At 33.2% G+C, this 15605-nt stretch overlaps 2 protein-coding genes across 4 annotated transcripts; both read right to left on the bottom strand.

Annotated features, from left to right (window-relative positions):
- Window positions 1-203: 203 nt before the first annotated feature.
- On the bottom strand, window positions 204-5451 carry LOC126692982 (serine/threonine-protein kinase Nek6-like). 3 transcript variants are annotated; one of them, XM_050388815.1, is made up of 14 exons: window positions 5242-5451; window positions 4987-5135; window positions 4590-4656; window positions 3586-3651; window positions 3393-3439; window positions 3032-3077; window positions 2856-2936; window positions 2733-2775; window positions 2571-2620; window positions 2239-2320; window positions 2105-2154; window positions 1920-1993; window positions 1719-1770; window positions 204-1633 (listed from the first exon to the last, which is right to left on the bottom strand). In XM_050388815.1, the coding sequence occupies exons 2-14, from the start codon at window positions 5103-5105 to the stop codon at window positions 353-355; spliced, it is 2058 nt and encodes a 685-aa protein (XP_050244772.1). In that variant the 5' UTR covers window positions 5106-5135; window positions 5242-5451; the 3' UTR covers window positions 204-352. The 3 variants fall into 3 exon arrangements, with proteins under 3 accessions (XP_050244772.1, XP_050244773.1, XP_050244771.1); XM_050388816.1 differs by having other exon boundaries at window positions 4987-5112; XM_050388814.1 differs by having other exon boundaries at window positions 4987-5121; window positions 5242-5450.
- Window positions 5452-10031: 4580 nt separating this feature from the next.
- Window positions 10032-14570, bottom strand: LOC126692981 (chaperone protein dnaJ 6-like). The gene is made up of 8 exons (XM_050388813.1): window positions 14238-14570; window positions 12210-12308; window positions 12029-12130; window positions 11751-11810; window positions 11552-11658; window positions 11400-11482; window positions 10451-10538; window positions 10032-10373 (listed from the first exon to the last, which is right to left on the bottom strand). The coding sequence occupies exons 1-8, from the start codon at window positions 14316-14318 to the stop codon at window positions 10166-10168; spliced, it is 828 nt and encodes a 275-aa protein (XP_050244770.1). The 5' UTR covers window positions 14319-14570; the 3' UTR covers window positions 10032-10165.
- Between the last annotated feature and the right edge of the window lie 1035 nt (window positions 14571-15605).

Genomic DNA, 15605 nt, shown 5'->3' with positions numbered 1-15605 from the left:
ACAAAATGTAAGAAGGGCCTAAGGCAACAAAACCTAACTACTCTTTCAATAACAATTAATCCTCCAAACAAACAAATGGAAAAATAAAAAATTCGATACATTTTCTGTAGAGTATAGAGCATTTGCATCCAATGAATAGTTGTAGTCAGAGGCAGACATTACTTGTAAGAAAATTTAGGTTCATTTCCAATCAAAGCAAATGGTAAGTTAACAATCTGTGCTATATTTTATTGCCAAGCCTCTAATCTGTAATTGAAACAACGATATAGATGATATACATTTTATTTTAACACATTCAACAAGACACATTCTTATAGTGATGAATAAGTTAACACCAACTGGCTCTCAAAAATTAGGTTCCTCCATTAAATTTTTGTGCAGACATGAGGCTCTTTGTCAACCAAATTGCTGTTTCTCTAGATGAGACTGCTTCTTCTCCAAATGGTCTTAGTACACCAGCAAGCTCATCAAGTTTGTCCTGCTTAAGTAGCTGCGCACATAGCTCAAGCAGAGACTCCAGAGCATCCGCTCTTTGCTGGCAGGGATTATCCCACTCACTTTTGGTTTCATCACCACCAATTGCAGTAAGTGTACTCAGTAAAGAGATGTCATTAGGTGCCTGATTATTTACATGAGCATCATCTTTCTCTGTCTGCAAAGAGCAGCTAAGGTTATCTGTTTTTGCTCTTACTTTATCTTTAAATGGAAGTGTATCATTACTTTCAGACAATGTGTAATCCATGTGTGAAGCTTCAGTGTATGCATCAGGACTTTCCCTTTGTTGTATAGTTCTAGACTCTACATCAGGTTTCTTTTCAACAATTTGCTCAGCTGACAATGAACTTTCATCATCAAGGGAACCATCTTTATTGGTGCATCCTGCACAGGACATTGTCAACTTCCCAGAATCCACTGGTGTAGCAACCTTGCCCTCTGCTTCAGTTTCGTCAGGCACTTGGTTCCCTGGTTTAACAAACTCGCTCTCAGCTTTAGTGTCTTCTTGAACTTGGTTGCAAAATTTCTCGGGTTTAGCACACTTAACCTCTACTTCAGCTTCTTTTTGAGCTGGGTTGCAAAATGTTTCATCCTTTGTGGTCACAGTTGTGATATTAACATCTTTCAATTGTTTAATTTTTTCAGTATTGTTTTCCTGTTCCTCATGCAGAGAATTCAGTGTGCTCCCCAAGTTAGTCTCAATGTTAGTCCTCCCCTCTTCAGGTGAATTTCCAAAGTCTGCTTGGTTGTCTCCATTGCAAACAATTTCTTCAGAATCAGTTGACACTTCTCTTGAACCATTGATAGCATTAGCTATTTCAACTGTATAGATGTTATGATCAATCTTCTTTGTCTCTAGGTTGTCTTCTGCTCTAGCTGACACCATTGGCTTGTCACTGTCAGGCAGTAAGCTTGGCTGCACATCAGAATTTCTTTCAGATAGGTTTTCTTCAAGCGGGTCTAGTACTCCAGCCTCTTTTTCTTTGTCTTTGCCAATGCTAGGTCTACTAGATAATGACTTTCTTGATCCCTTCTCCTTGAAATTGTTTAAGGGCTTGATTGGTAGAAAAATAGAAGAAGGATTACGGCAACGGAGGAGATATTGTTGTAAATGTGGATGCCTCAAAAGTTCTGCTGCCTGAAATTATGAAGTTGTAAATTTTACAATGGATCATGGAGTTCAAACACAAATCAGATATGGGAGTGGATTGATCTGAACTCACAGTTGGTCTGTGTTCTGGGTTCTTCCGCAGCATGCTCTTGATAAGTTGTTTCCTGTGAGATTTAAGCCCTTGTTTCAGTTAATACATGTAAATCAATAATGAACTAGAGAATTTATAAAGGGGAAAATGGCAAATGGAACTGTTAAATGCATTATTCATGAATTTATTGCCCTGGTTGGCGACTTTGGATAATTCACTTACATTGTGGAGGAATATGCAATTGGGAGTGGAGAAATGGAGGATCTGTTTATTTTGTTGATGAGTCCAGCCATGTCCTGTTAAATTAAATGATAAAATGGATTTATTTTACTTTTTTAACTGAAGTACAAAAGACACCATTCTAACAAATAATTTCTCCAGTATAAATGGCTGAAGCTTTAACTTACAGGAGCTCTGAATGCTGGTTGATGAGCAGCGATTTCAAACATACAGCAGCCTGAAGAATAAACAAGATGTTATTCCTAGTCAAAATCATGGACACAGCTTTGTTGAATTAGAACCTTGCTTCCACTATTCTTACCAAGCGACCATATATCAGATTTGTAACCATAAGGAATGTCTGCCAGGAGCTCAGGACACATGTAGTTAGGAGTTCCAACAACCTATATAAAATCAAATGGGAGTTGATGACAGACAAATGTGAATAACGAACTTAGCTAAGTAGTTTTAACCTAAACCCTAAAATCTCAGACACTTCAGCCATGATGGTACCATTGTAGACATCACAAACATCAGAAAATTTTGGACAGGGCCATATGTTACAGTAATAGGGTTTTAAGACAGTTTTGTAGGTTGACAAGTTGACACAAACTAAACAATCAGCACACAAAAGATATATACACAAGTCCATACCGAGGACGTAAGCTCTTCCGTGTTCAGTAGTTTTGCAAGTCCAAAGTCACCTGTACAGTCCATGTAAGATATACATTGCTTTAGAAGACATGATGACATGGAAGTCAAACCTGATGTAGCAAACAAAATTCTGCTCCCTTAATAATCATTAGGCCTTCATACCAAGCCGGACGTCATTCTCCTTTGTTAGGAATATGTTGGAACACTGGAATTTAATGAAGTTATATTAAAATAAATATAGATCATAGTATCTTTTTCTTTGCAAGGATGGTTATATTACAGTACCTTAAGATCTCTGTGAAGTACACGATTGGAGTGCAGGTAGTCCACAGCTAGTAACAACTGAGTCAGCCATTTGCAAAGCTTCTGAAAACAAAATAGAATAATGATACAAAGTAAGTGAATATTACCTTATCTAAGTACATATAAAGGACTAAAGACCATGGAATCTTACTGATTACCTCCTCTGGAAAAAATATGCCTCTAGCTTTTTTAATGTTTTCAGCCCTGCTCCAGAGAAACGAAAAAAATATAAGGTTCCTGAATTCAGTTGACATTCTGATTGCTTTTTTATATTTTTTTCCTTCTAAATATTTAAATAAATAATTTTTTACACTAAACAGGTTTTTCTCTTTCTTTCTTTCTTTCTTTTTTAGCTGCTGTCTGAACAGGTGCCATCAATCCTTCATTAGCATTACTTGGAATCAACTTTCTCACATGGCTCTGAATTTGTGTATAATCTTCTCAATTGATGTGAAAACACATTTTGTTACATAATCCAAAACCCATACGAAATATTTTACACAAAAGTTCCATACTTACATGTCTCCTCCTTCACAATAGCCAGTTACAATGCATATGCAGTCTCCCTACAAACAGAACAACTCATGAAGATCCATGTCAAAGAATTTCTTTTTAAAAAAAAAAATCACAATAGCTACAGTGCTCTAAATTGGCCTATCATCTCATCTAAAGTTATTTGCAGATTTAGGAGCAAAAAATATTGCACATTCACCTTCTCTACCCAAGCATCTTTGTACTGCACAATATATGGATTATTTAGTTGAGCAATTAAGTTCATCTGCAATAGAAATAAAGGAACTATTAGTGATGTGAGTTAGGAGCATTGACTGCATTGTTAAAGTTATTTCCATAAAATTTTCAATTAAAGAAAAAGTTCATGCATGTGAGGTTGACTATAAAGGCTACCTTCTAGGATAGTTCATGGAAAAGCTAGACACGAAATCAAGATCTTCAGATTGTAATCGGCTAAATATTGTTATACTATGTCCTTGTTAGCATCATATATTGTAGAAATATCATTGGTATAAATCATTCAGTGGGTTTCAAAGACGAAGGATCTAAAAAGAAATAGTTTTCTAAAAAATGTTTTGTATAATGAAAAGTAATGCTTAGTCAAATTTGTTCATAAATGATTCTGTGCCCTTCTCCATTTATTAGTATGGACCAATTTGCTTGTAATGAGAAGTAGAGATGCATATGTTGGTGTGGTGTGTGTGAGCACTATTTTAAATGTGGTATATTGCCTCAGTATGTAACTGAATGTTTCTTGAACAAAAAGTAGAGCATCCAAGACATGACATTGTCATCAAAGTAATGTGGTAGAATTGAGGATATAGAGCAATGCTATAGACAAAACAAACAACAAAAATCACAATTTTTTTCACTTCTTATGATTGAAGCATTACATTTTTTATATGAGTCCACTACTGACACCATTTTTTCTTAAACCAATCCCAACATATCAACTAAGCAGTTTCAAAAAGGTTGTCAAATTGTTGTAGACAATGAAAAGTTAGAAAATGAAGTTTACTATTCTATAATTGACTGCCCAAATATAGGGAGAACATATATGCTGAAACCACATTGCTGAGAGGACAGATAAACTGAAAAGGACAGCACCTACATAGGGTAGACCAGTACCAAATAATTATATTAATGAAGCAGACAATAAATTTCTACATTTAACATGTAACGGAAGTTTTTTTGTTTAGTGACCTCCTGATGTGCTGTACGTTTGAACTTCTCTGTTTGCTTAGCCAAGCGAATCTTCTTCAGTACATACCTAAAAAGATAAAAGAAAGTAAAAAACAATTAACAAAATGGAAACTAAGAACACAGCTTCAAGCAAATTAGAGGTTTTGGAATGGATTCAAAGACAGATATATCTTGAATTGTTTAGTTTCTTTCCTTGGGAAGTCAAATTCCCTTAATGTGAATTATAATTTTGTTGTCAACATATATAGTTACTCAAACAAGATTCTTGAAAAAAAAAATCAACTTGTGGGTTGATATGTACACAGCAAGACAACATTTAATGATGCTGCTGACAAGAACCAAAGAATTGAGGAAATTAGCATAAAGAAACAAACTTGGTCAGAAAACTCTCTCTTACTTCTTTTTCTCAATCTTATGGAGAACCAGAAAAGCAGCTCCAAATGCTCCTCTTCCTATCTGCTCCATCACTTCATAGTCTTCCATCTTTGACTTTGTGTCACCGTTGTCTGTCTCCATGGGGGTTCTTCAGAAGCTGAAAGTTAGTTACTGCAGTAAGTCCCACCTCAGAGGCAGATCCATACAGTTATATCAACTAAATTTGTGCCCATATATATATATATATATATATATATATAGTAGTTGAAGTTTGTACCTTGGTCACTGAGAAAAATTCTTCTGAGGATGACTGTTGAGACTACAATTGAAGTTCCAGAAATTCTGAGGGGTTTTATCTTATAGGTAAGAGACATAAAAATGAGTAAAGCTACGTTCCACAATGATGATATAACGCTACCTTGTGAGAGGAGAGAGAGACGGAAGGACAAAACTCAAGTAAAGTAAGGTACAGGATTAATATGATAATCATTAAGTTGATCACTTACCCAAAAAGTAGAGAGAGAGAGAGAGGTGGAAAGATAAACTAAAGTAAAGCAACGTTTCAACATATATATTATTAGATAAATATTTTGCTTAATTAGATAGTTAATACCTACCAAAAAGAAAATGTGGAGAGAGAAAGAGAGAGAGAGCATGAAAGCCAAAAGTTAAAGTGACAGATAAGGAAAACCAAATAAAAAAGCAAACCTTTGCTTGCATTTGCAAATTCATGGGAGAGCACTCACAACACAAGGGAATGTTTCCCAACCATGCAGGTGTTATGTCATAGTCCTTGCCCTTGGTACTTAAAAATCTCATATACTAGTTTAAACTTTACGAAGAAAAAACTGTCTTATGTAACCTTTTATGCTTCACTAATTTTATTATAACAAAATGTTTTATTTTTATTTAACTAGTCACTAATCCGTGCCGTACACAGAATAGTTAAATAAAAATTAAAAGTATTTTTTTTTTTTAAAGGTCTATGACCTGGCTTAAAAAAATGTATAACTTGAAAATAAATTAAAATAAGCAATTTTTTGTTCTATATAATGGTTTAGAATTTTTTTTTTTTTTTTTTTTTCATATAACACTTCTCAAAGTGGACTATTCTATGGTGATGACTTCACACAATACTCAATTGCAATTAAATTTACTATTAACCACCAATCTAATCTATGTTATTTTGATAGTAGATCTGCAAATTGTATTCTCATATCCTCTATCATTTAAAAGATAACTAAAGTAATGATTGTATGTAATGTATAAATTTTATTCTTTTACAATATAAAATTATTAAAATAAAATCTAATATTTTGGAAATTTTTGAAATAGAATTTTAAATTTCTTAAAGCTTAGTTAATAGAATTTCTATTTTACCTAAAAGTGAACTATCACAAGAATTTAACCATTTTTTGCAAAGAGAAGATAACCATAGGCCTCATTTTTATTTTATAGCATAGGATGTTACAGTTAGATCTATACTATGTGTAATACGTTAATCCATTATAATAGTTTCAAATAATATCCTTTTTTTTTCTTTTATACAAGATAGAATTCTACTCTAACCTAATCTAAGTATATATGTGTGTGAAACTCTCTTCTAAAGACTTGAACCCTGACCCTTGCCCCCCACACCCCACAAGTATTTATACTTGTGGAGTGACCATCGCACCAAGGGTGTGCGGCGGTGTTTCAAATAATATCCTAATACCTATCTATATGAGTTTTCTTTTTAATGATGCCATAAAATATGGAGTTTAATAGAAGTCATTTAAGATCCAACGTATCCAATAATTTTTTTTTTTTTAAATGTAATTTCAAGTCTTTTAATTGTAAATTTTTTTAATCATAAAATAGACTCTATTTAAACTCTAAAAGAAAGTATTTAGAATGATCACATCATTGATACCATATCATGATGGTTGCAAATATCAATATTATTATTCATGATTAATAGATGAACAATGAAACTGTGAATTAACAATTTAACAATTCAAATACTAAGTTTAAACTACAACAACACATATACACAAGTCTTCAAATATTGGAACATACTTCTTCTGTCATTTTCATTAATCAATTAATCAATCAAAAACAAAGTTTCAAAGATAATTCCAATTCAATTAAACCCAATACATACATATACATGAATGTAAAGAATTCCAAAAATAAAAACAACAATCTCCAAAAGCCTCTACCTAATTTATTTCTTTTAGATTGTGTGTTCTATAGTTCTTTTTCCTTTTATGTTTCATCAAACTTTTTCTAATTGATCAAAATATCTCTCATATATGTTAACATTAAACCTGGTAAGAAATCTATACATACCTTTTGTTTTGAAAGCGCTTCAAGAACCAAAATCAATGCAAGAGACTGTACAGTAGAGTGGTGTTTAAATAATAATCCCAAAAAAAAAAAAAAAAAAAAAAAAACTATTTAAAATATAATATAGGGTTATGGATTCCTAATCAAATTTGGTTAGGGTTATGGATTCCTAATCAAATTTGATCATATAATTTTTTTTTTAAAAGGATGAATATGTTGGTAGAAACCATTTGATGTAAAATTTAAATCCTATTGAAATTGAAAATGATATATATTTGTTGAGTCTCATTTGATAAAATTATAGAGTTTAAATCCTATTAAAATTATAATTTCTAATCAACTTTAATGTAAAAAAAATTAAAATTAAAAAAAAAAAAAAAAAAAAAAAAAAAAAAAAAATTAAGAAGAAGAGAAAGAAAACGTGATTGATAAATATAAGGGAATATGATAAATTTTTTTTTTTTTTTTTAAATTCATCAACGTAGAAATTATCAAATTATGGAGATATATTCTATTTTTTGGAATACATTTATATTAATGGAGTTACTATATAGTTTGTTAGGATTACCTAAAAATTCTCTGATTAAGTGATAATTTAGGTCTCCTTTAAGTATAGTGGTTGTATGGCACCCAACAACTAAATTTAATTTTTTTTAAAGAAATTTAATAACTTTTTTGCAATTTGGTGTTATAAATTCAAAAGAATTAAATTGAATTAAATCAAATTAAAAAATATAAATAAAAAATGCTAACGTGGAAAATTGTGAAGAGGTTAGCCAAAAGTCAAAGACTTTGGTTATATATATATAGTTGAGTTCAAGTTATACCTTGTGTAACTGTAAGCGATATTACACTACTCAATATTTTTTAATTAGATTCGAATTTTGACAAATTTACCGTTAAATTACATTATTTTTATATATTTTCCATGCTTGCAAAATTTCAATGTGATCAAAGATTAATAGTCATATCATCAATCAATTCTTTAAATTCAAGTTTTTGTAGTTTAAAATAATGTATAAAAGATGAGTTTTATGAATTAAATGGTAAATAACATTCAATTAACATGAAAATTGGCATAAATGTTAAAAACATATAGAACATGTAATTCAACCGTGGGATTTTCAAAATATGAATTATATAACAAGTTATTAAGTGGTGTAATATTACTTAAAGTTATATCGGTGTGATTTGAACTCAACCTATATATATATATATATATATATAGATTATTTTAAAAAAAGTTGTACTCAGTTTACAAAACTCTCACTTTTGAAGGATTTGGGTGAAATTATGATAAACAGTCTTACCTTCAATTTATTGGAAATACTAATTCTTGGACTCGAACTCAACTTGTCACTTTTGGTTAATAAGAATAACAAATTGTGATGAATGGAGCATAAAGCTGATAAAGAGTTTTTGTTTGAACTTTGATGGGATATTGTAGAAAATTTTACAACGCTCATGTGCTGGACGATCATTGGCATTAGGTAGGTTTTTATGATTGGCTTTCAGAACATAATCAATGACTTAAACTATGACCTAAAGTATTAAATTATGTTCATCTTTATTCCTTGGGTTTAATCATAGTTTTGATTAAGAAGGAATTATGAGCCAAAACCAAACCAAATAATCAGGTGGGCTATATCAAATATCGAATCAATTCCAAGTAGGTGGCAAGATCGTCATTGGAGTGGCTAGGATTGTAGAAAAATATTTTCCATTATGTAGAAATTGTACAATCAATAGCTGTTGTGTTGCTTAAATGGAAAGGGAATAGATTCCAACATAATTAGAAAACGTCATCTTAGCTTTCATTGCAGACCACAGGTTATAACGTCACTATAGTATTATCTGTATATATGATGGGTTTTGTTGTAGACGAGAAAGATAGTTTTATGCTATTCCTTTCATAGAGGACCACAAGAGGAGATATCTTTCCGTGTTTTATAATTAGTTAGATGACAAGGGAATTTTATATTCTTTTGCCAAGAGAGAGGTTAATCATGGCCTACTTGCCAAAATTGTATATAAAAATAGCTCCGACCATGAAAGTTATACCAAGGACCATAATTGATAATCCTCTTCAGATTAATTTTCAGATAACTCTTTTTAAGGTCAAGTTACAAATGCCACCCGTGACTGATATTCTCTTACAAAATGGAACTATTATATGTTTTATTACGAAAAAGAAAAAAAAAAATATATATATATATATATATATATATATACATTTTACGACTCTATACTATACATCATGTTACACTTTGCACCCTAAACTTCTCGAATGCTTGTTTTGCACCTTAAACTATGACATTTATTATACTTTGCATCTCGACGTAATTTAAGATGCTAAAGTAATTTTCCCTTTATTATGTGCCACTTTGATGGTGGTTTTTATCCTTATGAAGCATTTTCAATAACTTCAATGAAGTTTGATGACGTAACAAATGCCAACACCCATTGAGAAAGAATTAATGAAAAAGATAGTTCTACCTTCAAACTTAAAGGCATTGTAAACATACACAAGCCCAAATGGGATTGAAAGAGAGTTGAGGGTAGAACGATTTTTTGATCTTCAATTCTTTCTGCATTTGATGTCGGCACTTGCCAAATCATTGAATTCCGTTAAAGTTAACTGTCGTAGAATAAATCACAAGATAGTTCCATGTTTTAAGGGAATAAAAACAGGGGTGGTATGTGTAATTTACCCTGTCTAGTCATAGCAATTGCAGAACATTTAGCTGAAAGATAGCTCACATACATACGGTTCTGAATCTCATTTAAACAGTAACAGCAATTGCAGGACATTTAGCAGAATCAGAATTTGTACACAATCAATTCATAGGGCATGGTTCTATTCAGAGGTCAAGTTACTTCCGCCTTGATTTTTTGGAGGTCCTGCGGCTTTCGATTTTTTTCTGCGCAGCCTCAAACTCTTCTTCAGTGGGCTCTGAAACAGAACTATTCCCACCATACTTTGAAACCAAAGATGAGAACATAGAATCAAACTGATCTTTCCTCTCACTTCTGCGTTGAGATATGATTGCCAATAGATCTGTTTCTGACTCTTTATTTGACCTGTAAAATGTTGTCAAGACCAAATTCAGTAAAAAAGTACAGAACACAGGCAAAATTCCGTGCAGTAAATTACTTACTTCCTCCTTTTCAAAGGACTGGTAGGTGGTTTTGTCTCGGATACTTTCTTCGCCCATTTCTGGTAGGCTTTGGTTGCTTTCAGTTCTCCTACAAAAGCAAGAAGCCAACATCATTGAATTTGATAAAGCATGCCTGGAAATACATATAAGGAGTCTGTTGATGTGGGCCGTGTGGCTTGAATTGCCAAGCCCAAGTCAACGTAAGTTGATAGAATCCCAATTGTAATAGGAATCTCATTAGCCGGCTTAACATATGTATCTATATATATGTGATTAGGTGCGGCAAAGTTGATTGAGAAAAATACATAGAGAGAATTAGAGTAATTCCTAAAACCCTAGCAGCAGCCGCATAAGAAGAAGAATAGTATTTTCTTGTCATGTGGGTGAGAAAGAGTTAGGGTGTATTGGGATTTGGGTTTCTTGAGAGCATTCTTGTGCACTATTGTATCTCTCTATCTTTATAGTGAAATTTTTCTGTCGTCTCCGTAGAGGTAGGCAGTTTACTGAACCACGTAAATTCTTGTGTTCTTTGTGTGTGCTTTTTATTTAATTTCCGCTTATTTACTGTCATTGATTTGAGTCCTAAGGTGCTATCTGCACAATAGAGTCAGATTTTTTACCACGGTATATGATGGTACATTGAAATTGAGACACCAACCAGTAACTTTTAAGCAATATTCTTTTTAGTGGAAACAATCCAAAGACAAGATAGGCAAACAATTCACAACTAAAAAAATAAACTACCATCTTACAAAGGTGTAAAATATTCAATAATCCGCTACTAAACTGTGGACCTATATGTTGAAAACAATCAACTATAGCGTCAGTCATCCATTTTCAACTTGCAAAGCAGAACTGAATCAGACCCTAAATCTTTCCCCACTATAAATTCAAGAACAGCTAATGTCATAGCAAATTTAACTCATCAAAAGCAACTAGAAATTATTACCTGCTGCTATTGTCTCATCAAGAATATCCTTGAAACGATGTGAATCAAGTTGAGGTTCCGAACAAAGCATTGAACAGAAGAGTCTGTCCAGAAATAAATTAAATGTCAAAATGGCAATTTTTCATGAAGAGGCTAAATCGTTACTATTGTACCTGTTCATGCTACCCTTGTGCTTCTTATACAGATCAATTAAATCTTTCTTTTCTGATTCTGATCCTCTATAGTTTGCTTCAAACTCTTCAATGTCAGCCTCGGTAACCTGCAGTTGTGCATTTAAAGCCTTACAAAACTGAAAACTAATAGAAGTTATATGAATCAGTAAAGATGTTGACCAGATAAAATTGATGTAACCTTTTTGTACATAGTTCTGAAAAATGCATGCAGATTCTGAACCACTTCCCCAGCAAGGTCCTGATTAATGAAAAAGGCAAATGAGTACATGGTATCTTTTGGCTACAGTCCTCACAGTGGACAAAATAATCTAGTAATGACTAATGAGTGAATTAAATTTGTGCCTTTAACTTGTAAAAAATGGTGGAGTATCCTTATCCTATAGGATATCCAAGAACACTTGATTTGATTAAATTAAACAAAGTTAGAAGCATTAAACATTTTAAGCAGTCACTCACAGCATCATCAACACAACCAGTCTGATCATAGACTGCTCGCTTCTCCTCATCCCCAAGAATAGATATCACCTTTTGCAATTGCTGAAACTTCACTTTAGCCTCCTTTAAGAAGCAAAGTATCAGGTCACATGCAAAGAAATCTGTACTTGATAAAGTCGGTATCAAGAAAATAAACTGTTACCTCATCACCGGGATTTTTATCAGGATGGAGTCGCAATGCCAACTTATAGTAAGCTTTCTTTATTTCCTGTTGAGATGCTGTCCTCTCCACACCAAGAACCTACAAACAGTGGTTCATTATTTAATAAACCCTGCTCCACTTTACACTGATATAAATCTAACACAACAGCAAAGCAAGAAAGAGGACATGAGGAACAAGACATCAAACAAAGACGCAGAGAATACAACACAATGGGCCACCAATGAGCCTAACTGTGCTAGGACTTGCAAAAATGAGAAAGTTTGGTGTGACCCTAAGTTACTCTGGTCAAAACAGTAACAAAAGGAAAGAGTTCATCCCCTGGATCACAAGGATATGACGCCAAATTTTCTAGTATGCCAATGTAATTTAAGCAGTATTTAAGCATCAATACACAAAATACAAATTAAACATGTCCTTGATGATTCAATAAATTACAAAAGGATATTGGAACTTAAAAAATGGAACCAAGCCAAACCAGGGAAAAAGCACAAAAGAGCTAACAATGCAAGTCAAATTCATTAATAGGTACCCGTCAAAAAATAATTAATAGGTAAACGAAGCCATATTGTCCAAGTAAACCAATACAATCACTAAAAAGCATTTAGTCTAGAACTTAAAACAAACATTAAATCATGCCTTACCATGACATCCAAAAAGAACATTAAAATGTGAATTTCAGTTATTTTCATGAGATAGCAACCAAAGTTCCTCATAATAACATTTATAGCCAGATATATATATATATATATATATATATATATAAAGAGTTTATAAGTATTGGGAGTAGCATCTACTAGTATAAAATTAAATAAAACATTAAAACCAACATAAAACAACCTCATAACAAATGACACAACAAGTTACCAATTCATTCACTCCCTACAACTTGAGTAACATTGAGCACAGACTCAAAACATGAAACAAGAAAATAAAAAGGTTCTTATTGGACAATATGCCTGAAACTACAAGACCTTTTGTGACAAGTTCCCAAGAGCATTTCCCAAGCAAGGCCTTAATTTCAAAGTTCCAAAAAAAATCAACCCTAACATGAAGATTCAGTATCAATAGATCCTATTGCTCATCTCCTAAGCCAGCCCCTGACATGTTTTATGTAGATTCACTATCTTAAAAGCCACGTGAACTGATACTGAAACCAAGAAATAGTGGACAAAAAGACATAAGCAAGGGCATAATTCACAGTTATCCTCCCACCAAGAGGTGTGTAACTCTTAAGAACAGGCAAGACTCCTAAACTACCACATATAGAATTCTAGCAAGTTTAGGACTACCCCAAGAAGCAACTCATCCCGCCCATTATGATTTCATGACAAGATGTGAGAACACTCTTGAGGAAGACTTAAATGTCAAGAGCAAAACTTATCATTCTATAAAAGAAATTTCTTATTTCTTTTGAGAGAAGCAATAAAGAGAAATTTCTTCCACCACTAGATCTCTTATAAGAAAACTAGCTTAATTAAAAAAGCAGTCAATTTTCTACTCATTCCTTAAAACACAACATAGAGAACCACTAACAAAAATCTAAGAGTCTCCCATTAACCAGATCCTTCTTCTCAAGAACAAGCTTGCAGAAACATAATCAATGCTGTCATGGGCATTAGACAATTCCTTATACTGGAGGAGGACAGCCATCTAGTTAATAAGAGTGAGACCTCACTCAAGATGGCAGGCATACAAACTAAATGAACCATCTTCTTCAAGATGGCTACATCTTCTTTCTTATAAGGCATTATAAATTTCCCTAAACCTAAAGGCAAGGAGCTTTATCTATATGCCCAATGTATTCCCACTGGCTAATAGTAATACATCACAATCCTATGTCTGCTCTCATGTCTTATGTCTGTTTGGCAGATCATGTACACCAAATTTGATTATCTTAATGAAATTTACTAACATTTTGCTCAGCCAAAACAAATAACAACTATCACAATCTTTAATAACCAATCTAATTTATCCTAAAAATAATAAGTATAACAAATTTTTGGGTACCTCGTAGAGGCTCTTTTCGTGAGTTGAGGGTCCTTCTTCTTCTTCTTCGGAAACCCTAGCTTTGCTTCTTCTTCTCGCCATTGAAATCGCCTGATAGAGAAAAATGAAAAGGGTATAGGAACGTAAATAGTCGGTGGGGCCTATGTGTAAATCTGTATTTATTATGCCAATTTCGTGTCCTTTTAAGTTTTAGCCTCCAATTTGTTCCCGCCACTTCCCACTTTGCTTTGACCCTTTTCCCGCCGTGACCATCTCAGAGGACCCGTTTGGTAAAAGGCTAAAGACTCTGGGCAGCATAAAATAAAAATGTTTCGAGTGTTTGTGTTTGAGACGCCATCGTTTAAACATTGTATTTAGTGAACATCTCATCTCATGGGGTGTTTTCAATTTTTAACGAACATTGATGGGTAGCATTGTCGTATACATTTTGAAAAGAGTTAGGATTAGGTACAACTTTTTGTTAGGTTATCCTTTTAAGATTCTATTATGTGGATTTTTTCTCATAGGATGGAAGTGTATTTTTTAATTAAGTAATCATATGGCTCAATTTTAAGTGGGGAATTTAAGGAACAACACCTAAGATATTTTACCTAAGTTTTGTCATTTTGAAAATTATGGGACTCAAATGATATTGACAATACAAGATAGCATTTTCACACATATTTTGAAAATTGTGGCTTAAATTGCCACTTAAGCCCACAAGGCCCATTGCTTGTAAGTCGGTCAAGTATGACCAAATACAACTAGGAATGTAATTCCTAGTATTGCCGACCTATGACATATATATATATATATATATATATATTAGGTTTGTGTTGTACAGCATATGGTGCCAAATATGCAGACTCAAGAAGGTGTGGTCATCTGTATGCCAAAGCCCTTCTCTTACAAGGATAGTCATCGTGTCCCATGGAAGTACAATGTAACTTTGATTTCCACTTGAACTAGAAAGGAAGAGATTTGCTCTAATGTCTCTTCAGGCCTAGCATGACTCACTAGGAGTGGTCGATGTTATACTCTTGAAGAACTTGAAAAGAGGAAGAAAGAGATTGGTAAGAGCACAACCAAACTAGTCAGGAATAAGGTCACCACTAAAGAAGCCGAGGAATTCCTGAAAACCATCCGAAAGGCCAATTATATTGTGATTCAGTAGTTGAAAAAATCCTCAGCTCAGATTTCTATCTTAGCCCTGTTGCTATCTTTCGAGGTCCTTCGTGAAGCTCTATTGAAATTATTGAAGGAAATGCATGTTCCTACCGATATTACAGACTCCTCCTTCGAGGGCATGGTATCATTAGTGTTGGCCACCAACCAAGTCTCACTTTCAGATGATAAGTTGCCTCCAGAAGGTAAAGATCATACCTTGGT

The sequence above is a fragment of the Quercus robur genome, chromosome 7 (assembly GCF_932294415.1).
Source record: "Quercus robur chromosome 7, dhQueRobu3.1, whole genome shotgun sequence".
Classification (NCBI taxonomy): Eukaryota; Viridiplantae; Streptophyta; class Magnoliopsida; order Fagales; family Fagaceae; genus Quercus; species Quercus robur.
This window is presented reverse-complemented; position numbering and strand designations above follow the sequence as displayed.

Coding starts and splice junctions, on each gene's coding strand:
- LOC126692982 (XM_050388815.1), bottom strand. CDS start 5,105: ATGGAGACAGACAACGGTGACACAAAGTCAAAGATGGAAGACTATGAA. Junction 4,657..4,986: donor CATAAGATTGAGAAAAAGAA/GTAAGAGAGAGT, acceptor TTATCTTTTTAG/GTATGTACTGAAGAAGATTC. Junction 2,155..2,238: donor ATCTGATATATGGTCGCTTG/GTAAGAATAGTG, acceptor TTTATTCTTCAG/GCTGCTGTATGTTTGAAATC.
- LOC126692981 (XM_050388813.1), bottom strand. CDS start 14,318: ATGGCGAGAAGAAGAAGCAAAGCTAGGGTTTCCGAAGAAGAAGAAGAA. Junction 12,309..14,237: donor ACGAAAAGAGCCTCTACGAG/GTACCCAAAAAT, acceptor CACTGTTTGTAG/GTTCTTGGTGTGGAGAGGAC. Junction 12,131..12,209: donor ATAAAAATCCCGGTGATGAG/GTAACAGTTTAT, acceptor TGCTTCTTAAAG/GAGGCTAAAGTGAAGTTTCA.